At 43.9% G+C, this 23,222-nt stretch overlaps 1 protein-coding gene across 6 annotated transcripts in view; it reads left to right on the forward strand.

Annotated features, from left to right (window-relative positions):
• The window catches only part of SULF1 (sulfatase 1), a 178,575-nt gene that overhangs the window by 149,636 nt on the left and 5,717 nt on the right, over positions 1-23,222 (forward strand). For 4 of the 6 annotated variants that reach the window (XM_047842721.1, XM_047842722.1, XM_047842720.1 and 1 more), the window contains 9 exons: positions 2,116-2,362; positions 4,198-4,294; positions 4,768-4,862; positions 5,181-5,246; positions 6,332-6,504; positions 9,603-9,745; positions 9,840-9,963; positions 11,817-11,850; positions 13,110-13,175. In XM_047842721.1, the coding sequence (XP_047698677.1) occupies positions 2,116-2,362; positions 4,198-4,294; positions 4,768-4,862; positions 5,181-5,246; positions 6,332-6,504; positions 9,603-9,745; positions 9,840-9,963; positions 11,817-11,850; positions 13,110-13,175 (1,045 nt within the window). Of the gene's footprint in view, positions 1-2,115; positions 2,363-4,197; positions 4,295-4,767; positions 4,863-5,180; positions 5,247-5,751; positions 6,312-6,331; positions 6,505-9,602; positions 9,746-9,839; positions 9,964-11,816; positions 11,851-13,109; positions 13,176-23,222 lie in introns of those variants that run through there. The other 2 variants (XM_047842723.1, XM_047842724.1) reach the window with 2 other exon arrangements.

Here is a 23,222-nt window from a genome sequence, read left to right on the forward strand (position 1 = left end):
ATCTTCTTTATAAAAACCCTATCAGGCAGCTATAAGATTCCTAGGATTGTACAGATGTGAAAACCCAGTCGGGCACCTTCTGTAAAAGAATGAGAGTCTATTGCCATCTAGTGGCTGAATGTGAGAAGTGACTCATCTGTGGCAATTTCTATACGGGTTTGGAAATCAGTAAGATACATCAAGTTCAATTCCGTGTTGTAAATTAGATAGTTGTTTTTTTTTTTTTAAGTAGGCTGTACGCCCAATGTGGAGCTTGAACCCACAACCCCAAGATCAAGAGTTGCATGCTCTACTGACTGAGCCAGGCCCGTGTCCCCCATATTGTAAATTCGGAAATCAAATCAATCACTAGAACAATAGACGCTCTTAGCACTGGCTTTTTTTTTTTTTTTTAACATTTATTTATTATTGAGAGACAGAGAGACAGACCATGAGCCGGGCAAGGGCAGAGAGAGGAGGAGACACAGAATCTGAAGCAGGCTCCAGGCTCTGAGCTGTCAGCACAGAGCCCGACGCCGGGCTCAACCTCACAAACCCCGAGATCATACCTGAACTGAAGTCAGACGCTTAACCAACTGAGCCACCCAGGTGCCCCAGCATTGGCTTTTTTATCCTGGAGTCCACAGATGGACTTCTGTGTAAAACTTTAAATAACTTTCTGAGTATAACTTTCAATAAATTCTTAAAGGAATCCAAAGGCTGAGAATGATTGATTTGGGAGATTTTTTTTCCTCCCTGAGAGAAAATGCCAGGTTTAATAGTTCACACAAAGATATCAAATGGAAAGCCGACAAATGACAAAGATTCCCCACAGCCTCCCTTAACGGAAGCTGTTGCCAGTGTTGGGCTAGGAGGTAGGGACAGCCTCCTCTCTCCCAGGAGGCTCAATGTCACTCCACAGCAGTGACCGTAAACCCTGCTGCTGTTCTCATTGAGCACAAACTGGAGTTGTCTGGGGCCACCCTTTCAAACCACATGGAAGCTCACGTATTCGAGGACAGGAGGTGTTCCTGACCACCCTCAGTGGCCTGCTGATTGTTACAGAGGCGTTTCCTCCTCTGGAAACTGCCATCACAGCGAGATCCTGTGGCGAGCACTATTCTGATTCTGCAGCCTGTGTGCCCCCCCTTCTTCCTATTTTAGCATCAGGCTGGAGAGAGAAAGGCCACGTGAGTAGGCGCCCTCAGATCCCAAATGCATCTCGTAAGGAGGGGCAAAGGTTTGCTGGTGAAAGCTCTTGTCTAACACACCATGAGCAGTGGATTACAGTGACCAGAAAACATGCTGGCCTCTCCTGGCCTTGCCCTCCATCTGCCAGGTATCACTAGTCAGCTGGCTGATAAAAACATTTGCAACACTTAATTTTTCTTAGAGCATTCCTCTTTCATTTGCACAAATATAAGGTGTCGAGAGCATTTACCCTTTGGCACAAGCAGCCCAATGTGATGGGAGGACTGTAGCCTTTAGAACCTGGGAGACTAGAGTCCTGGTTCCCACAGCTGTGGGCTACGTAACCTTGCACTTGCGAGGTAGCATTCAGAGCTTCAGTGTTCCCTCCTGGAGAAGCGTAGCACCAGATCTACGAGTCTGTTCGGACAATCTAATATGTTTTCTTAATGTAAGGATGTATTATAATAATACAGGCCTTCCAAGATTGTGGGTTAGAGATAAGTATGAGGTGGGTGATACATAGCAAAAGCTCGATAAATGACAGTATCATTATTAATACCGTAATTGGGAGTATAGTTTTATCCAAACAAACTGCCTTAGCAGTTCGCGTTGAAAATGCAGTGTGCAAGTTCACAGCCTGCCGTAAGTGGAAAGGAGCTTAGAAGGCGCCCAGACCTCCCCCCTGCCTGGAGGGATAAAGGGCCGAGGCCCAGAGGCACGTGCCCTCCACCACACTGCCGGGCAGGGGCAGTGCCAGAGCCGGACGAGAGCCCACGGCTCCGGACGTGGATTCCAGGGGGCTGCCCACAGCACCCCGCTGCCCCTCAACGGTGCAGTACATACTGCCTGCCCCTTCCCAGCATGCCCCCTGAGCCAGGTGGTGGTTCTCCTCCCTCCGCAACTACACCTGGATGTCCGTATTAACACATCTTCCCTTATTTCCAGAGTACAAGCCCAGATTTGTCCACACTCGGCAAACACGTTCCTTGTCCGTTGAATTTGAAGGCGAAATATATGACATAAACCTGGAAGAAGAAGAGCTGCAAGTGCTGAGACCAAGAAACATCGCCAAGCGCCATGATGAAGGCCCCCGGGGGCCTGGAGGCCACCAGGCTGCGGGCGACGGGGACACGATGCTGGCAGACAGAGGCAATGCCCTGGGCTTGCCCACCACCGTCCGAGTGACCCACAAGTAGGAAGGCTCAGTTCTCGAGGGCTGAGTTCACAGTTGTCACCTTATCTTATCAGTGTCTTCCTTCTTTACGGAAAGTGATACCACTTGGCACGGAAAGTGATACCACTTGGGTCTGGAGGCTGGCCTGTATAACAACCAGGGTTTAAAGAAGCCACGGGGAGTCCAAACAGTCGTGCATTTGGACACATGCTTTGGGCTCGGTTTCGCATTAAGGCTGATCAGCCAGAGTGGTTCTGTCACATCTTACCTTAGCAGGCATGGAGTTCTGCCCTTGAACGGTTACCTTTGTGGGAGTCTGGGTAACAGATGGAAGCCATTACTGGCACTGGTAGAGGCTCTGGGTGCTGCACCGTTACTGAGGCTCAGAACAGTGGTGCGCTCACAGCCTCAGGAACGAAACCCAGCCCACGGGAGGGCCGTGGGGCCTGGAGAACAGTCGTAAGACACAGGAACACCTCACGAACCCGTGCAGAACCCAGAGAGCACGGAGGGCCTCGGGAGCCGTGGAAACAGGGAAGGGAGCTGATAATCTCACAGCTCTAATAGACCACCTTGGTTCTCCATTTCCTTCCAAGATCCAGGTCATGTCTTGATAGAGAAAAATTTTCTTTCTGAATGTATTAGCAGGGTCTTTTTTTCTCTCTCTCATTATATCACTTTGGGGAGGCATGCTGTCATGAGCTCTGTCAGGATCTTTATCTTTGGGTCTGGTCTTCCGGTGCCCATACAGTTGACCTTGAACACGGTGGGGGTTGGGGACACAGACCCTCCCCCCCGTACACACAGTTGAAAATCCACCTATAACTTTTGACTCCCCAGAAACTTAACTACTAATGGCCTACTGCTGACCAGAAGTGTTAGTGATAATATAAACAGCTGATGAACACATATTTTATATGTATCATATACGGTATTCTTACAATAAAGTAAGTTAGAGAAGAGAATGTTTTTAAGAAAATCACAAGGAAGAGACGATGTTTACAGTACTGTACTGTGTTTATCCAAAAAAAAAAAAAAAAATCTGCACGTAAGTGAGCCTGTGTAGTTCTAATGCGTGTTCTTCCAGGGTCAACTATAGTTGTTATAGTTACACACTAAGAGATTTAGACCAGGGTTCCACTTTTAGTATCGACTGACCCCTTATCCCAATTCCTCTCTATCCCTAAGGCTGTTTCTTTGCTTCAAACTTTTTTAAAATGTTTATTTATTTATTTTTGAGAGGTGGAGGGGGGAGGCAGAGAGAGAAGGAGACAGAAAATCCCAAACAGGCTCCACACTGTCAGAGCAAAGCCCGAAGACGCGGGGCTCAAACCCACAAACTGTGAGATCGTGACCAGGAGTCGGATGCTTAGCCGATGAGCCACCCAGGTGCCCCTCTTCGCTTCAAACTTAATGGGGTGCTTCAGGCAGCCTGTCTGTAACAAAATGAATGGGATAAATAACCCCCTTCTAACTCTGCATTTCTTTAATCAGACAACTTACTTCCTCTTCCATCATAACTGTGCAAGCTTCCATTTTTCCTGTGGCATTTGATGAGGCTTTCGAAATTGGAGTTTTCCGGTGGTTATCTGTTCTTGGAGACATGAATATTGAATATTGCTGTGAAAGGCGATCTTAGTAACGGTCTGTCTCTGTCACCATCATTTACCCACACCGGTAAATGTGGGTCAGGAGACATTGCCACGCATCCTGGTCTATGGCTCAGCTCCAAACAACTGCTTGCATCCAAATTAAGAGTTGAGAAGATCATTATATTCCCTTTGCTATTTCTAATGTTTATTTTAACATTAGCATATAAACCTATTTCTATTGTTTTGGGTTTGTTTCTGCAGGTGCTTTATTCTTCCGAATGATACAATCCATTGTGAGAGAGAACTGTATCAATCAGCCAGAGCCTGGAAGGACCACAAGGCATACATTGATAAAGAGGTTAGCCACGGCTATGTGATTGGAAGGTGTATTCCAAATGTGAGCTCGGCTCGCCAGCCTGGCTGTGACCGGTGGGGCTCACTGAGCGTCCACTTCATCTTTTTTTTTTTTTTTATAATTACAATTATGTGAAAAATAGAATAGCAGGGTATTTATCTTTCCCCAGTGATAGAGGGATGGTCCTGCCTGAAAACAAAATAGAGTGTAAAAATCATAGCGGGGACTGGCCCAACGCAGACTGAAATCTCTGCGAGGAAATGATTCAGTTGCTAAGTTGAGACATCTCTTAATGTTTACCTATAGCACATCAGTAGGAATATCAAGGTAGGCGTATTCCGTGCCCAGTGGGTTTCCAAGTTAATTATCATCTCAGATGAATAGCTAGGATGATGGAACACAGAAAGTAAAAGAGAGGTAGGCAGCATAGAAAATCCTTGCCTTAAAAGGTAACTGTTCAAGTATGTGTCTTCCAGATTGAAGCTTTGCAAGATAAAATTAAGAATTTGAGAGAAGTGAGGGGGCACCTAAAGAGGAGAAAACCCGAGGAATGTGCCTGTAGTAAACAGAGGTGAGCGTGTAACCATCCCACGGTCTTTTTTCTAAACTCGTGTTTCCGCAAGCTACAGTGATAAGCAGCAGGCTTGTTTCTCTCTTATGCCAACAGAAGGCGTAACAAACTGAATTTGTTACCATGTACTGTAATGACCTAACCTGTTCGGGTCAAATGAGATCCGTCATAAACCTCAGCCCAAGGTTAAAAGGTCCCTTTGAGCTAAATAGTTACGACAAAGTAACAGCTTTCCTTCTATTCCGCCTTCTGTTTCTAAAATGAACTGTCTGATCAAATGTGGGACTAAGACTCACTTTTCAATCTTCTTGCCCGTAGCTATTATAATAAAGAGAAAGGTGTGAAAAAGCAAGAGAAGGTGAAGAGTCATCTCCACCCATTTAAGTAAGTGACTCTCTGTTTTCCACATTTGCTGGGAGTGAAGGACTGTCCACTGGGCACTTCTGAACCACAGCAGGGACCCCCTTGTTCCAAGTGGTGCTGCTTCATAAAAGCAGATCCAGCCAAGAGGGCACCCAGTCCCAGAAGCTGGAAACAAAGCCCACGCCTTGCCGAGAGAGCATGGCAATGTTTTTGGAATCCTTTGAGGAGGAGCTATGAGGAGTTTGCTCTAATTCTCTATGTGCTGTCTGCCAATGTTGGGAAGGTAACTGGATTTTATTCCATGCACTGTTTTCTGTGGACAGTGATTGGGAAATGGGGACCGTCTTGCTTAGGTTGGTGTATTCCGTAGGGTAGTCTGCAATTGTGCTGAGTTCTGAAAGTTGGAAGAAATACACGTATTTTTAAAATAATAATATAATTGGCATATGAAGGGGATTTAGGATATTAGAAGTTGAGCCTTTTATGGAAAATAACAAAATACTAACCAAAGGAAATTCTCTCCAAGGCATCTAATCCAACTATCCATTGACGTTATGGCTGATAAATACTGAGTCCCCAGGAAGTGAGGCCATTTGTCCACAGAGTGTGGCAGGATCCACGCATTCACGTTGACATGGACTTCCACCAGTGTTTACATGTACATAAGGAAGAAAATGTTGATCCCTTAAGGCTCAGTCAAATTCTTTTTATTTTTTTTTACAATTTTTTTTAATGTTTATTTTTGAGAGGTGGGGGAGGGGCAGAGAGAAGGGAGACAAAGGATCCGAACGAAGCCAGCTCCGTGGTGACGGCCGAGAGCCCGATGCTGGGCTCAAACTCACGAGGTCAGGACCTGAGCTGAAGACAGATGCCCAACTGACTGAGCCACCCAGACGCCCCAAGGCTCCGTAACATTCTAAGCGAGCTGTCACTTAATGAGTATGCCTTCGTTCTTGCCGATTAGAGTTTGAGGAGGCCCTCTGTGAAAAATAAAAGTCATCTTATTATTGTGTGTCTGCCTATTTGTGTGAGATACAGAGCGAAGATAGTAGTTTCCGTTGGGAAAGTGCTCTCCGATCATTAACAGATCCCTTCTGTTGGGATAGGGAAGCTGCTCAGGAGGTAGACAGCAAACTGCAGCTTTTCAAGGAGAACCGTAGGAGGAAGAAGGAGAGGAAGGAGAAGAAACGGCAGAGGAAGGGGGAGGAATGCAGCCTCCCGGGCCTCACCTGCTTCACGCACGACAACAACCACTGGCAGACGGCCCCGTTCTGGAACCGTAAGTTTTGAGTGGTTTGGTTTTTGAGGGTTTTTTAGAAATCTTTCTCCCAGTTTTATGGAGTAGCGCTGTATAAGTTTTAAGGTATATAGCAGACAGACCTGACGTCTATGCACAGTGGAACCTTGGATTGCGAGTAACTTGCTCTGCGCGTGTTCTGCAAGGCGGGCAAACGTTTCTAATAAATTTTAACTGGACAAACGAGCGATGTCTTGCAGTACGAGCGGTCCATGACGCCGAACGTCACACGATCACAGCTGAGCCAACGGCTCTTGAAATTCGCTTTGATACACAAGTGCTTTGGATTACAAGCATGTTTCCAGAACGAATTATGCTCGAAAACCAAGGTTTTGCCGACTGTGAAATGATGATTGCATTAACACCCGTCACCTCGTATCAATTGCTCCTTGTAAATGCCACTAACTGCTGCCACGCAGAGACAGTGACTCACACTACAGTCCTGAAGACCAGGGCTTCAGCAGCATAAAACCAGGGATCTAGAATAACTCAAGTGGGGAGCATCCTCTTATTTTCTAGAATGATTTTTGCCAAGCATTATTTTTTTCTTTAGAGATTTGTTTTCACATTTTACTTGAAAATGCCAAGCTCGCCCTGGGTCTTTCTCCTGTTGGTGTTATTTCACATAGTGCCCACCTCCTGGCAGAGTGCCCACCCAGCAAGACTGCTCTATGACTGAATAACTAAATAAATGGGCAGACGATTTTGCCTCTTATGTATTTTGTTGCTGCTGTATTTCATGTAATGCTCTAAGTATAATAAAAGGAAGTGAAACCCCCTTAAAGGCAGGAGCCATATCCTACTAATTCTCAGCCCCCTTAACTACCTAGTGTCATGTTTGCGGGGAAGAATAGAGACTCCACAAAATATTTAGTTTTATACGGAATTGCTGATGACATGGAATAATAACAATTGTGTGCTTTTAAAATTATACTTAACATTTGTTTTGGTGGTCTATGCACAGTGTTCACTGAGGCCATCTAGAAATAATGCCCTAAATTCTTGTGTCACATCATCTGATTGAAGGCTTACCGACCCAGGGAGTAGCTAAAACCCCAGATCTCCTCATTGAAAAGATCACAGTAGGACCAGCTGGGTCAGTGTTTCTCCAAGTGGGATTTGGAGACTCCAGGAACCCAAGACCCATTCTTTGGGAGTTTCAGGCCTACCTGTGAGGATTTTTGTTTTGTCTTTCCATTTTGATGCTTTTTTTTTTTAATTTTTTTTTCAACGTTTATTTATTTTTGGGACAGAGAGAGAGCATGAACGGGGGAGGGGCAGAGAGAGAGGGAGACACAGAATCGGAAACAGGCTCCAGGCTCTGAGCCATCAGCCCTGAGCCTGACGTGGGGCTCCAACTCACGGACCGCGAGATCGTGACCTGGCTGAAGTCGGACGCTTAACCGACTGCACCACCCAGGCGCCCCATCCATTTTGATGCTTTTTGATTTCAGCGTTCAAGTTTGCATTTTCATTTCCAGCCACGCTAAAGCCAAGTGAACTCTTAAACTCATAGCATTCTGACTTTCCATGGTGTTCCCTAAACCGGGACATGAGGATCTCTGAGGGTCATTCAGGTTGTGGGGGTCTGTTCTCCGCCAAGCTCTGGGCTGGGCCCCTGGAAACACAGCAGCCTGAAAAATCATCTCCTGTGGGCAGAAAGGAATAGATGGAGAAATGCGGATCTTTAGGTCAGTGATGTGACATACCAGTGTTTGACCCTATACTGGTAGACACATGTCACCGTACGTTGGTCAAAGCCCATAGGACGTACGACACCAAGAGCAAACCCTAATGTAGGCTGTGGACTGTGGGTGATGACGTCGTGTTCATGTAGGTTCATTAGTTGTCTCCGTGTTGAGAGATATTGATAGTGGGGAAGGTTCTGCATCTGTGGAGATGGGGGTATTCTCTAGAAATTCTCTGTGCCTTCTGCTCAGTTTTGCTGTGAACCATCTTATGCTCTAAAAATAGTCTATCAAAATAAAATTAGAAAAAAAATCATTTCTCATTCGTTGTCTACAACATTTCTTTTCGCTTAAGGGGACAGATTTAGTGTGTTTAATACTGGATAGGTGGGTAAGTGACATATAGTGGTTAAGGGTATACCCTCCAGCCAGACCCTTAATGCTGCTACTTGTCAGCTGTGTGACCTCAAATAAATTACTTACCCTCTCTGAGCCTCATTTTTCCCATCTGTAAAATGGAAATAACAATAATCTTTGTCTCATAAGATTTTTTTAAGGATTAAATGAGTTAATACATGCAAAGTACATAGTAGACAATGAATGCACATTAAGTGTGCCTATTCCAACTGCTTTAAAAGTATTTGCTAGACAGCATATTTCTAAAGTTCAATTATCGTTGCAGGAGAGGTCAGAAATTTAGAAACTTTCTTTCTATAGAAGAAGACTGGATGGTTTGTTTTGTTTCCAAAGTGTCTGAGACACTCTCCACCAGAAAACCAGTGAGCCTCTGCATGATGCCAAAGCTGTTCAAGGTCATAGCCTGTCTCATGTGAAAGTGCCGTCTACAATGATCACAAATGACATCATCCCTCAATCCACTGAGCTGGGCTCAAGTCATCTGCAAACCCCTTCCCGCTGCAGAACCCCCTCTTTCCATGCACCATTTGTGACGTGTGGCCAGATGAGGACACTCAAGGGCACCAGTCCACCTCTTTATTTTAGAACCATTTTATCCTTTAAAAAAAATAAATAAAAGATAAAAATAACCAGCAATGTAAATTCTGATAATTCCCTTCCCGTTCTCCACCCACCCTATTCCAGAGACCACTGCCCAACGGGGGCGGGGGGCAAACCAACGTGCCAAAACTTCACCCTGGCCTTCAGCCTGTATTCACGATCATAGATTGCCATCGTCTTCCCCGTTTTCCACCTTTCCCCACTTTCCACCTCTTAGAGAGGGGGAAAATACAATTTTTTTAACATCTAAACACATGGTACTTACAAGAAAGAAAATGTGCCCCTAAGTTATAAAGATAAGGAAATGCTAGAATGGCTAGCCTGCCATTTCGTTTTTTTCATTCTCTGCCTTTCGTTTTTCTTCTTTACCAACAGTGGGATCTTTCTGCGCCTGCACGAGCTCTAACAATAATACCTACTGGTGTTTACGTACAGTTAATGAGACGCATAATTTTCTTTTCTGTGAGTTCGCCACTGGCTTTTTGGAGTATTTTGATATGAATACAGATCCTTATCAGGTAAGTCAGTATGTTTTCATTTTATGAAGGTTGTTGGAAACAAAACAGCCAGAACATGAGCTTAAATATGTTGTCCTGGCCTCTTCACCCACAGCTCACAAACACAGTGCACACAGTGGAACGGGGCATTTTGAACCAGCTACATGTACAACTCATGGAGCTCAGGAGCTGCCAAGGGTATAAGCAGTGCAATCCAAGACCTAAGGGCCTTGAAGTCGGTAAGGGGGGAAAAAAGGTGGTGGTTGTTGTTGGTTTTTTTTTCCTGTATTTCCTGGGAAATTCTTTGTGTTGTCGAGTTTTCTGCCTTTGAAACGACGCTATGCATAGAAACCCAGAGATTGGGACACTTCCAGGCAGTTCCAAACATAATCTGTTCTCTAAGTTTATCTCTGGGAGCATTAATGAAAAATTTAACACGCCAAAAGATTTGGTGAGTGTTTTATTCCAATTTGTCCCACACGTCTGTTCTGCTAGTAAACCTTCCTGATTCCTGATAGAAGCATCCACTGGCAAGCGGGATGAAGGCATTGGGGATTTATTTGTTCTTGCCGTCAACAGGCGTGATCTATACTCTTAGGCAAACCAGGATATCCTCATTTTTTAACTGAATTTGGATGGGAACACACAATGTCCTGTTTCTGCCTAGCACAGTTGGGAGCTGCCCTAATTGGATCCCTGCCCGTGACACAGTGAATTCGATTTCTTGTACCAGTATTTCCCCTCTGAAACTAGAGATACTTGGGTTATTCACTGTCTTGGGATCCAGCAGTGTTAGAGGGTCCATATGGAATCAACTAGATGCTCCCTCCCAGATCTGCAGCATTAAACTAATTTCGCCTGTGGTTCGTGAGGCTGCCATTTTTTTCAGTGTCTGTCCCAGCTCTTTCCTAATTGATGAGGATGCTCAGTTTGTCGTAATTCCTGTAGAAACGTAAATTCCAGCAGTCCAATGAAGGGAGGAGAAGGAGCTGGCACTGGCGAGGTCATTGGCATCAGCACGGCAGCCAACCCCAAAAGAGCGAAGAGCTGAACTCTGTGGTGGTGGGGAGTGGTTTGCAGGAGACCTTTGTATGCAGCTGAGTTTGCTTTGTGTCCCTAACAGCCGGTGTCTCAGGGCACCTGGCAGGGCCAATATCACCAGCCCTAAAAGTAGGCCTCTCCCCTGGGTCATGTGACTTGAAGGGGGGGGAAGGGGTCCTACCTCCAAAAAATCAATGTCCGCCTCCTGTTATTTCCACCCCTGCAGGGTCCTGAGGCTTTCAAGCTGCAAAGACCCCAAAAGAAATTATAAACACTGTGAGAGAGGTCACCTCACAGCCATCGGCCAACACTTCTCAGTTAACACCTTAATCAAATCATTTGGCCGCCTGTAAAGTCCAGTCCTGACTGAGCTGCAGAATAGGTCTTTGGTCGCTGACCCCACCCAGCTCCAATCTTTTCAGATATCCTGCTTATCTGAGCGTTTCCTCAAATCTTACCCCTCCACACACCAAAAACAAAATAAACAAACCAACAAAAAGTCTCAATAAAGCCTAGAAATTGAACCAATTATTGCTTTTTTGAAATTTTATACCCAGACAGCTCTCCCCCAAAGGACCTGGCTCTCTTACTGGTGGTGACCTAACTCTGCTCAGGGAAGTCTGATAGTCTCTTGATGGAATGACACACGAGGGAGAGCCAGTGAAGCCAGTGGTCCCCTCCACCTTCTAGACAATTCCTACAGGAGATGATTGTTGCCCTCCCCCCTTTTTTCCCAACTGTTTTGTCTAAAAATAACCAAAATTTTACTGAGACTGACTGGAAGTATTTTTCATATGCTTTCAAATGGGCTCTCTCCTCCTTTGCCACCAAAGAAACTCCTGTACATTTTATCTCAAACCTTTTAATTTATAGCTTTCACTGCTCATTTTGAACCTGTCTACTAGGACAGGTGTGGGACTTCAGCACTGTCTGTATTTAACACAATATGTTTCTTTCTAGGATTTAGATGTTGTGCATGGAAAACGACATAGTGAATGGTTTTATGAGTTCTAAAGCTAACATAAATTACTCTTGTATTTTCCTATGTCAGGAAATAAAGATGGAGGAAGCTATGACCTACACAGGTATTCACATTTTTTTTATTCTCCCCCACAGCTTCTTTCCCAATAATTGCATGATCCAGCCATTTCAACTAATTTCTGTTCCTCACCATGCTGCACAGAGCAAAGTGTGGGTGCGTGCATGTGCTAACAGCATTCTCCACCATATTGTGTCGTTGGTTACAGATCTGTCATTTTGCTTTTAATCAGCTGACTGTCACAGCGGATGTCTCTCAGAGCATTTACTCCCATGCGTGTTTGCTCATTAGATGATGCTTTTAAGCATGGATTGCTGTGAAAGGGGGGAAAAAAATAGAATGACCCTTGGGAGCCCTGGGGAGAGTTTGGGAGAATTCTTTCCCTTGTGGTGCTCACACATTGATTTGGTGGAGAGGCTTCATGGAAACTGGTTTAGAGATTTTTTACAAAGTATAATTGAATGTCAAAGACCCAAGACCCAAAAAGGAGTGATGGGAAATTTAAGAGCATTCAAAAGCCGAAGTTGGAGGAAATAGAAGGAGCTTCCTTGTTAAGACTCCTTAATTAGAGTGGGTGGTGAAAGGCAGCAGTGATATGATTCCAAAGGCTCTGCAGGGTGGTGGTGAGTGAGGAGAGGGTGCTGGGTTGGGGACAGGGTACCTGGAGTCAAGCCCTACAGAGAGGTCTCAGCACAGCACAGAGACAATACCGCCTGACACACCCAAACTTCATAAACAGGCCTCAGCCCAGCCGCCTTGTTCTCTCCAACCCTCACCCATCCCTCTTACCTCATGTTCAGTGAGGGGGTCCGACATGCCTGGTGGCCATGTCACAGGATCACCTGGCATCATCAGCCCTTGATATTTTTCCACTCTAAGCGTAGACCTTAGGTGGATTTGTCAGAAACGTGCGGTGTGGGCAGGAGGGGACTGTCCTGACCACCTCCACTGTGGGGAAACAGAGTCACGATGAGTCAGCACCATAGTTGAGGAATCCATCAGAGGAACATGGGCTTCCTTGGCGCCATGCCAGGGAACCCTGTTTGCCCCACTGCCTCTCTCCAGCCTCCTGAGCTGTACTCTCAGATTCTTCCTTTTCCGGGGCACCTCACTGATCTGACCAGAAGCTAAACAACAGGAAAGGTGACGGGGAAGATGTAAACAAATAACAAAACAAAGAAAGCTGGACTTCTGAGGATGTTTAATAACCATGTATGTATCTCTTCTTTTTCTCTTCTCTCCTGTCTTCTTCCCTTTCCTCGCTCTGCCCTCCCCCCCCCCACCCTGACCCCACATCACCCCCAGCACACGTAGGACAGAGCAGAAGAACCCACCCTTAAGCTGGTCTCACCAGGGCTATGGGCTGACGAGGTAATATCCCGCACACCAGCATTGTTTCGCCTGCTTCCCAGGGGCCACATTAAGACATTTCCAAAGTGTGACATTTTTAATGGACCTAACACTAGATATTGACTTTACGGTTATTTTATGATGCACTCAATTTTACAGCTAAGGGATTGTCAGTTGAGCTTTCTTTTACTTCTTGTCATGAACGAGGTAAAAGGGTATTAATAGGCTATTTAAGTCACCGGCCTGGTCAGAGCTGAGTCAGAGAGCTATTCTCCATCAAGTCATACCCGGCCAACTTTGAGATGAAGAATGTTTAACTGCACTCTGGTCCTGATTAAATGGCAAGCATCTGGGACTCTTCCCTCTCCCTTCTCTGCCACCCACCACTAATTCCGCCATTTGTGAGGCCATTGGTCAGAGCCTTGGTAACTCGTTGTTGACGGGGTCGCCTGAGAATGTGGCCGTTGGAAGCACATGTGCAAGGTGACAGAGTTACCCGTTGCCTCTTCCTCCCTAAATTCCTTCCCAAAGGACAGATAGGTGGACACTGTGTAACACGCAACGACTGGCACTTCCAGATCCTACCATTTCATGATGCGGGGGGGGGGCAAGCTGTCTTTCGGCCGACACCCACACTGCAGTCAAGAAATCCTGAAACAGGGCTACTGAGGGAGCATTTGCCTGTCCCACCTGGGGACTCACTGGATACCCAAATGCAGTGTTTGACATGGCCTCCCCTGCTCACTGTGCCCCGTTGGACTGAAGGGAACAGGTGTCAAAAAAGCCACCGTAGGTGTGGACCCACCGAAACGACTGTCTCAGGTGGTGCTTACCGGGACACAGCCCTCCAGCGATGGCCCTCTTACCAGGTTTCAGAAGCCTCGATTCTCCAAGAAGATTCGGATTTTTTTTTTTTTTAGAAAACGAATTAAATGCATTTTCATATGAAATTTCATTATAAAAGACTTCGAGAAAAGTGATAGTAGCCAAACCTGAGGGATGTGAAATTAGAAAATTCAGCAGTGTTTCAGAAACGTTTCTCTCACACGAGATTGACTAAGAGCTTTTTGACTGCCTTCAATTCTGAGGATGTGGAAAAACTAATCTTTACATTTATTTGTTAAAGGGCCTTCCAAAGGCAAGTCTGTTCCCCGTTCAACTTCGTATTTATTCTATTTACTTAGTGCCGTGGCATGCGCATGAGGCCGGGACAGGCTGCAACGCTTTGCTTACTCATACTGGTCATTTTCCAGTTAAGACAAGCACAGAGCAGGGGCACCGCTCAGAAACCAGCCGCCATGACTCAGGAAGGAATGTTTGGCTCGAGTTGAAAGCCATCATTTCTGTGTTGCAAAATAGAATAGGATCAACAGGTTGAGGGGGTGTTTATTTTTCCCACTGCTTGTGAAAGCTGATCCTGCTGCCCTTTGATGGCCCAGAACTGCTCCTGGCAGCCGTGCTATGTGTCCATGGCAGGCAGCGTGGGGCCGGCCGGCGGTTCTGGGCAGCCTCGTGCTGGCGGGGCTGCTTCCTGACCCGTGTTCCACGCCCAGTAGACCGGCAGGCCACGCTGTGCTCCGTCCTCGGCACCCATGCTCTGCCCACGTTGCATTTACACTTTTTGACCCATCTGCCCTGTGGCCACAGCTGGCGGCTGGCAGATGGGTGTGGGCGACCTGGCTGCGTGTTAGGGGCTGATTAGTGCTGACGGGGCCGGTGTGCCTTGGGTTCAAATCCTGCCTCACTAGCAAGAAGTGGAGAACAGAGCCTGGCAAGCCTCAAGCCCCGGCAATGATGGGTGTTATCAGCGAGACGGGCGTGGATGCAAAACATTAACAGGAAGGAGACAGTGTTTGAAAGGGGATGGTGATATTATGATTCCAAAGGATGTTACTCTACTTCATGAGACACAAAAAGAGATGCTCATCAGCACCACCCCGAGCTTCCTCATCACTCACTGCCAACCCAGAGCTCAGTCTTTTTTCTGAACTGCCTGAACGTACTGAAGGACAAAACCCAAACTTCACTTCCCAGCTCCGTGTTACTTTAAGGAAGCTTCAGCAGGTTCCGTTCTCTCTGTCACATCTCAGGACTCCATTTTATTTATTCATTTTCTCTCCATATTTTTTCCAGTTCTGCTGAGAAATAATTGACGTAGGTCACTGTGCACCCTATTTTATTTTTACGCTGTGCTTGCTTAGCTCTGTTGGACTTCTCTGTTTAAGGTGCTTGACCAAGAGTTGGGTTCAGGTCAGGGTTTGGGGTTAAAGGGATGGGAAGTGAGGCTGGCCTCCTAAGGTGATGGGGGCCTTAGGGTCAGTGTTGTTAGGACACGGATCAGAGGCGGGGTCGCCATACGCAGTGGACAGCTTGCACCCTGCCCAGAAGTGTGCCCTGGGGAGGACGGGCAGCCACTGACATCCAGCCAGAACTCTGCTAGACAAGCCCTGCCAACTGGCGGGATAAGTTTTTCATCACACAACAGTGGCCACTTGGTCAGGATCAGGGACAGGGGCAAGTCAGAATTAATCTAAGCTCCCAGAGGATGTCCAAAATTTTGTCTTTTCCAGGGGTGATTCTACACCTGGTGCCTTTCTTCTCCGTAAAAAAAGGAACAAAAGTGTTGCAGGACTCTAAGCCCTTACCCTCCAAACTGAGGAATATAATTTACCTTTAATTGGTTTCAAAATAGAGAGGAAAGATAAGAGGGGGAAAAGCTAATCCTCTTTCGTCCATTCAGTAAATAAATAAAGAAGGAAAGAACCCACATGACCACCTGTATGCAAGCCACTGCCTTGGAGGAGAACACGGTCAAGTATTATCATTACTGTTCAGAAAACAAAGTGTCCCGACAGGGGAAGAGATGATTCTGTAAGAGCCGTGTGGGGCCCCTAACCCAACCCCGAGGAATCCAGGGAAGCTTCCCAAGGAGGTGGCATTTCATGCTGCATGCTGAAGGCAATGCTGGCACCGTCTAGAACGGGATATTGAGGAAAGAAAACCGGTCCAACTAGAAGGGACAGTTTGTGCGAAGGCAAGATCCATTCGGGGGACTGTGATCAATTCAATGGTAGTACAAGGGAATGGGAGGCGAGCAGAAGAGGTAAACAGAGCCAATTTCACAAAGAGTGCTATATGTCGGGTGACCACAGAATTTATCTTCCAAACAAGGATGTTTCCACCAGAGAGGGCGTACTAAAAATAATTAAAATGGTCTATATTTGACATATGTATTTGCTGACCAATGATATGGTCAGTGGATTTATAAAATAACTGCATTTAAAAACTATTTTCTAAACTAAAATTTCAAAAGTTCTGGACAAATGCTAAACTGAACAGGATGCCAGTACAACAGATATAAACTGGGACCCTCGGGCAATCTAAACAATCTGATCACCCTGGTTACCTACTACCTCAGAGGATTGGGTTTTAGGGGTTTTTTTGGTTTTTTTTTTTAATTTTTTTTTTAACGTTTATTTATTTTTGAGACAGAGAGAGACAGAGCATGAACAGGGGAGGGTCAGAGACAGGGAGACACAGAATCTGAAACAGGCTCCAGGCTCTGAGCTGTCAGCACAGAGCCCGACGCGGGGCTCGAACTCACGGACCGTGAGATCATGACCTGAGCCGAAGTCGACTGCTTAACTGACTGAGCCACCCAGGCGCCCCAACAATTTAAACTTTTAACTGCACTTTCTCATCTGTAAAAATTTGCTAATAATATGCATATGCAGAACAATATGTAAGGATTACATAGGCTGATATCTGACAAGTGCTTAGCACAAGTAAGCCCTGAATATATATTATTCTATGAACAGTGTTTGATAACAGAGTTGAATAGTGAGAGATATGCCAAAGAACCCTAGAGTTTTGAAGGACATTTACCTTCACGTTAATGAGTAATAAAATTAGCAAGTTTTTTACTAATCAAGGGCTAAGAAAGAGGGAAAATTATGTGCTTTCGCCCCAATAAGAAAGTATGTGCTTTTAATCAGTCATTGACTATACAAAGTTATTTGTCTATAGATAAATGACATAACTGACATTTACTGATAGTTTATACTGTCTTCTTAGTTGAAGGTTTGTAGTCTTTTATTTGTAAAATAAATAGGTATTCTTGCACTGCCTCAGTAAAACTAGTGCACGAGAAATCTTCCATGCATAGCAAATAAAAAGGTATTTATGATTGGCTTTTAGTTCCTTGCAGGACCCTGAATTCATCAGAGGCTCTGAAATTTCAAAACCCAAAGCAAATTTTCAGGCAGCATGAAAGTCCTCCACAATACACACTGATTTGGCCCCAAATATTGGAAACTCTGTGCCTTCAGAAAAACATTCAAAGACAACACAGAAAAACAGGGAAGGGCTTCAGAGAAAGGAATGGCTACATTAGTGCAGATACCCTGTTCAGACTCAATTTTGTAAATCAAATCAATGCCCTCAGAACTGAAAGCTGGGAAGAGAATAGCCATATCAATGAACACATCCTTCCAGTCAGCAACGATCGGTAAAACTACAAAGCTTGTGAATTTCCAGTGGACCTCTTACACTTTGCTGTTGGGCACGGGTACCGACATTCATCTACAGGTGTGATGTAGGCCTTCCCAACGTGCTTAGGATGAGAAGAGGAGGGTCACGAAAGGCTTTGCGGAGAGAATGATGTTCAAATTTAATTTTGAAGGCCGAGAGCTGACTCAGACGATGAGGCAGGGGAGCACATTCTAGGAAGAAATGCCAGTGCTGAGGAGGGAGAGAGCCTGGTGCTTTCAGGAAACTGTGCACTGTTTTGGCGAGGCTGTGGCAGAGATGATGTGGGGAGAGCAGGCCGAAGGAGTGGGAGGCATCAGGCCCTCTCCGTAGAAACTATCCTTTCTGCTTCTCAGGACACTCCAGCAGCCTTTGTTGATTGTAACACCACTGCTCCAGGAAGAGTTCCTATGCCACGCATGCGTGATCTCTCCCACCCGCTCGTAGGGTGTGACATAATTACGTGGTCATGTTCTTAAAAGCAAATAAGTTGCCGTCTGGAAAGAAATGTGGCTCAGCTTGCAACCTGCATGTGGTTTTGAATTGCTGTTAGTGGTTTTGCCATCTTTGTATTTCCCAGATTGGATGAGAATCGCCTGGAACTTGAAATCATCTGCATTTATTTTGAAAATCCACTTGTCAGAACAAACCTATTCATCCGTTTCCTCCCTGAGTAAAGAACTTCAGAATGGCCCCCCGAAAGGAGCTCCTTTTGTGATAGGAGGACTGGTAGAAACCAGGACAGAAATGTGGAAAGCTTAGTTCTAAGGCCTAACAAGCTGTTCACTTTATATTTTGATACAATGTCACATTTACAGAAAACTTGCAAGAATAGTTCCAAGAAATTTGACCTCATTTGCCTTATTGTTTTCTCTTGCTCTCCGGCTCTTTCTCTGCACATACACACAGGCTTCTTTTTTTCCTGAATCGTGCGTAATTTGCAGACATCATATACCTTTATCTGTAAGAGTTTTTGTACGTATTTCCCAAGAACAAAAACATTCGTACATAACTATTGTAAATTTATCAAAATCAGGCAATTTAGCACTGATACAATACTATTATGTAATCCACAGTCCATATTCAAATATTGCCAATTGTCCCAGTATTGTCGTGTTTATGGGTTGGGGAGGATTTGGTTTTACTGGTCTGGGATCCAATCCAGAAACACACATTGTAGTAAACTGTCATGTCTCTTAAGTCTCTTTCCATCTGGGATAGTTCCTCAACCCTTCATTGCATTCGTGACATTCTGAAGTGTACAGGCGAGTTGTTTTGTAAAATGTCCCTCAGCTGGGGTTTTTCTGATGTTTCCGCATGATTGGACTAAAATTGTGCATTCCTGACAGGAATACCACAGAAGGGGAAGTGTGCACTCGGGATATCTTACCGGAAGCTACGTGACATCTGTTTGGTGGTCTTACTTTTGATTACTCGGTGGAGGTGTTGTTTGCTAGGTTAATCCACTAGGAGCCTCCTATTTTTCCTTTTTTAATTAATAATTCATCCACTGCCTTTTGAGGCATCCATAATTCTTGCCTGAATCATTATGATGGCTGCGAAAGGATGATTTTTTTCCAATTCTGTTTTTCTGGCTACATTTAAGTGGTACTCTACCATAGACAAGAGAGTTCCCTTTTTCTTGTACGCACGTACATGTGTACGTACGTATGTATGTATGCATTTATAGCAATAAGGATTCATAGATCCTCATTTTATCCCATGAATATCTTTTTGCTACCATTATTTATTTTGATGACCAGAATGTCCCAGTTTGGGCCAATGATGTCCCTTCAGGTGTCCTTTTGGTGTGTCCCCATCATCTTTTGAGCACTTCACTGCTTCCTGGCCTAACACTATGTTCCAGGTTCACCTCGTATTTCACTCCTCGACCTCTGGAATCTGCCGTTTCTCCGAAGGACCCCAGTTCCTTTTAAGTGGGCAGCAGTGGCATCTGAACTAGGCTCGAGGTGCATAAAATTGATATGGAGGCATCTTTGTATGTAGACCCTCTGGGCGGACAGAGCTAAAATGCACATGCAAGTATATTGACAGCCACTCCTGTTTCTACAGATATGGAGATACGTGGGGACATAGCTATCTAGATATATTTAAAATTGTATGTTTGTACTGATATCTCTAATTCTAGTTTAACAGCATGAGGTTCATTCTAGTCTTCCTAGTTTCTAAATAACTTCCTTTTTTTTAACATGCTTACAATTATTTATTTGTTTGTTTATTTATTTATTTAATTATACTTTGTTAATAGTAGACTCTTTATTTTATTTTATTTTTCAGGAGTAGAACCCAGTGATTCGTCACTTACATACAACACCCAGTGCTCATCCCAAAAAGTGTCCTCCTTAATGCCCATCACCCATTTAGCCCATCTCCCCCACCACCCCCCCCCCAGCAGCCCTCAGTTTGTTCTCTGTATTTAAGAGTCTCATATGGTTTGCCTCCCTCTCTGTTTTTATCTTATTTTTCCTTCCCTTCCCCCATGTTCATCTGTTTTGTTTCTTAAATTCCACATATGGGTGAAATCATATATTTGTGTTTCTCTGACTGACTTCTTTTGTTTAACATAATACATCCTAGTTCCATCCACATTGTTGCCAATGGCAAGGTATCATTCTTTTTGATTGCCAAGTAACATTCCATATAAATGGTAACATCCTTTTCCAGCAGTGAGAAGCTTAGTTTCCATTATCCTCAATGGACTAACTCACCTGTTAAATGCTACAGCACACGGAAAGCAATTTCAGAATTGCTAAATCATACTGCTGTAAACACAAACCTGCTAACTAGAGTTCAATATATTTTTCAGTTCCTTCTGTCTTTAGAATGAGAGAAAATAGGTAGCTCACTCGGTTGAGCGTCCAACTTTGGCTCAAGTCATGATCTCACAGTTCGTGGGTTCAAGCCCCACATCAGGCTCTGTGCTGACAGCTCGGAGCCTGGAGCCTGCTTCAGATTCTGTGTCTCCCTCTCTCTCTGCCCCTCCCCCATTCATGCTCTGTCTCTCTCTCTCTCTCCCAAAAATAAATAAACATTGAAAAAATTTTTTAAAAAGAGAGAAAATAGCACTGTGTTTGAAGTTACTCAGAATGGTTCTGTTTTCCCTTCTTCTTTATTTTAGTTATGTTACCCATTTGAAATACGGCAAGGTTTGTTTATTTCCATTTGCATTCCATTTCCGGTTCTATTTTTTCTCGTCATCGGTAGTTTAATTTTGTTTTTCAGTACGTAATACTTCAGCGTCGTTCCAAAAGTCAAAACTGCCAAAAGCATGTGCAGAGAAATGTTAGTCCTTCCCACAGTCTCTTCCCACCCGTGCACTGTATGTACACAACCAATCTCATCAGTTTGTTTTACCTTCCTCCGTTTCTGGTTGCAGTAGTAAGCAGACGGTGATATTTTATTTCTCTTACTTTTTCACACCAAAGGTAGTGTACTATATATATTGTATTGCACTTAGTTTCTTTTTCACCTAAAATATTATTTTCACTTTAAAATATATCGTCTCCATCGGTTCATAGAAATTTTCCTACTCTCTTTTCACTTCTTCCTAGTAATTTGCTGTATGTATGTACCATAATTTATTCAGCCCCTCTTTTAAGTATGAGCATTTCAGTTCTCATATTTTGCAATTACAAATAGTGAGACAGTAAAGAGCCTTGTGCAAATATATTTCATATCGTTGAGGATATCTTCAGAGTAAATTCCTAGTTGCGGGATTAGTGGGTCAAAGGTAAATGCCTATATGGATATATTAAATACTGCCAAATTTCCCTCCATATGGTTTGTACCATTTTGCATTCTCATCACCAGTGTACGAGGGTCTGCTTTCAACAGTTGTCAAGCTTTAAAATTATTTTTCCAACTGAATGAGAAAGAAAGGGTATCTCAGTATGGTTTGAATCTGTATTGCTCTTATTATGAGTAAAGTTGAACATGTTTTTGAAAGTTTAAAGGCCATTTTACTTGCTTTTGTAGATTATCTGCTTGTGTCCTATGCCATTTTTCTATCTGGTTTTTGAAAGAATTATCAGAAAGAATTTGCATCTTTCTGATGATGAGTCTTCTATCTAGGTACAAAAGCTGTCTTTCCACCTGGTTAAGTAAACTTCTAGGTCTTTCAGGAGCTTTTTATATTATCTCATAGGTTTTGCACATTTCTTGTCAAGTGTATTCAGAAGTATTTTATCTTCTTTGTTACTGTTATGAATTGGGTTTTCCTCTCTCATCAAAACCTCTTTATGATTATCATGTGTGTATATGAGGGCTATTGGTTTCTGTGTATTAATTTTGTATCCTGCTACTTTAAAAAATATTTCTATTTTTGAGTTAATCTTGTCATTGATTTTCTTGGGTTTTCCAGGTATACCTGTCAGATATTTGCAAATAGAGATCGCTTTGCTTCCTTTCCTATTGGTTGTCTCTAATTGATTCCTCTTGTTGAATTGAATGAATTAATACTTCTAGTACAATGTTACCTTGTTCCTGATCTTAGTGAAAATGGTTTTAAGACTTCCTTTTGGGATGCCTCGCTGGCTCAGTCAGTTAGCATCCGACTCTTGATTTTGGCTCAGGTCGTGATCTCACATTTCGTGAGATTGAACCCCATGTCGTCGGGCTCTGCACTCACAGCACAGAGCCTGCTTGGGATCCTTTCTCTCCATCTGTCTCTGCCCCTCCTTCTCTCTCTCTTTCACTCTCTCTCTCTCTCAAAAACAAATAAACTTTAAAAAAATAGTTTTAAAAAAATTCCCTATTGAGAGGACAGATTTTAGGACTAAGTTAATACATTTTTGTCATGTTAAGGAAATAGCCATTGACTTTTTTCTTTTTTTTTTTAGTGTTTTATTGCTAATGAATGTTGAATTTGTCAAAAGCCTTTTCAGCATCAATGGAGATGCTCAAATAATTTTCTCTGTAGATCTTCCAGTAGGATATACTATATTAATGGATGGGCTATGAATGAACCAACCTTTCATTCCTAGAGTAAATTCTACTAGGTTATCATGTGTTATATTCTTAATATAATATTGATTTCTATGCTTTGAAACAATTCATACAGCATTCAGATTCTCTTTTCCTTGAAGGCTTGATAAAATTCTCCTGTGAAACCACATGGACCTGGTGCATCTTTGAGGATAGTTTCTTAATAATCTTTCTTTCCCTTCTTTGGAAATTGCTTTATCTAAGCTTTCTATTTCTATTGGGTCAATTTCAATAAACTGCATTTTCCTGGGCAATTACCTGTTTCATCTGGGTTTTCTAATTTATTTGCTTTAAGGTCTGCAAAGTAGTCTCTCTCATGCTTTGAGTTTTGTATATTTCAATGATTATTTGTCCCTTGTGATTTTTTTATTTTGTGTATTTGAATTTTCTCCCCTTTGTCTCAACTAGTTAAACTAGTGATCGTCTGCTTTGACGCTTCTTTAAAGAACCAGGATTTTGATTTATTAATGAGATATGTCATTCTTCTATTCTCTACCTCATTAGTTTTTGCTTTCACCTTTATTATTTCGTTCCTGG

This window comes from Prionailurus viverrinus, chromosome F2 (assembly GCF_022837055.1).
Source record: "Prionailurus viverrinus isolate Anna chromosome F2, UM_Priviv_1.0, whole genome shotgun sequence".
NCBI classification, from domain to species: Eukaryota; Metazoa; Chordata; class Mammalia; order Carnivora; family Felidae; genus Prionailurus; species Prionailurus viverrinus.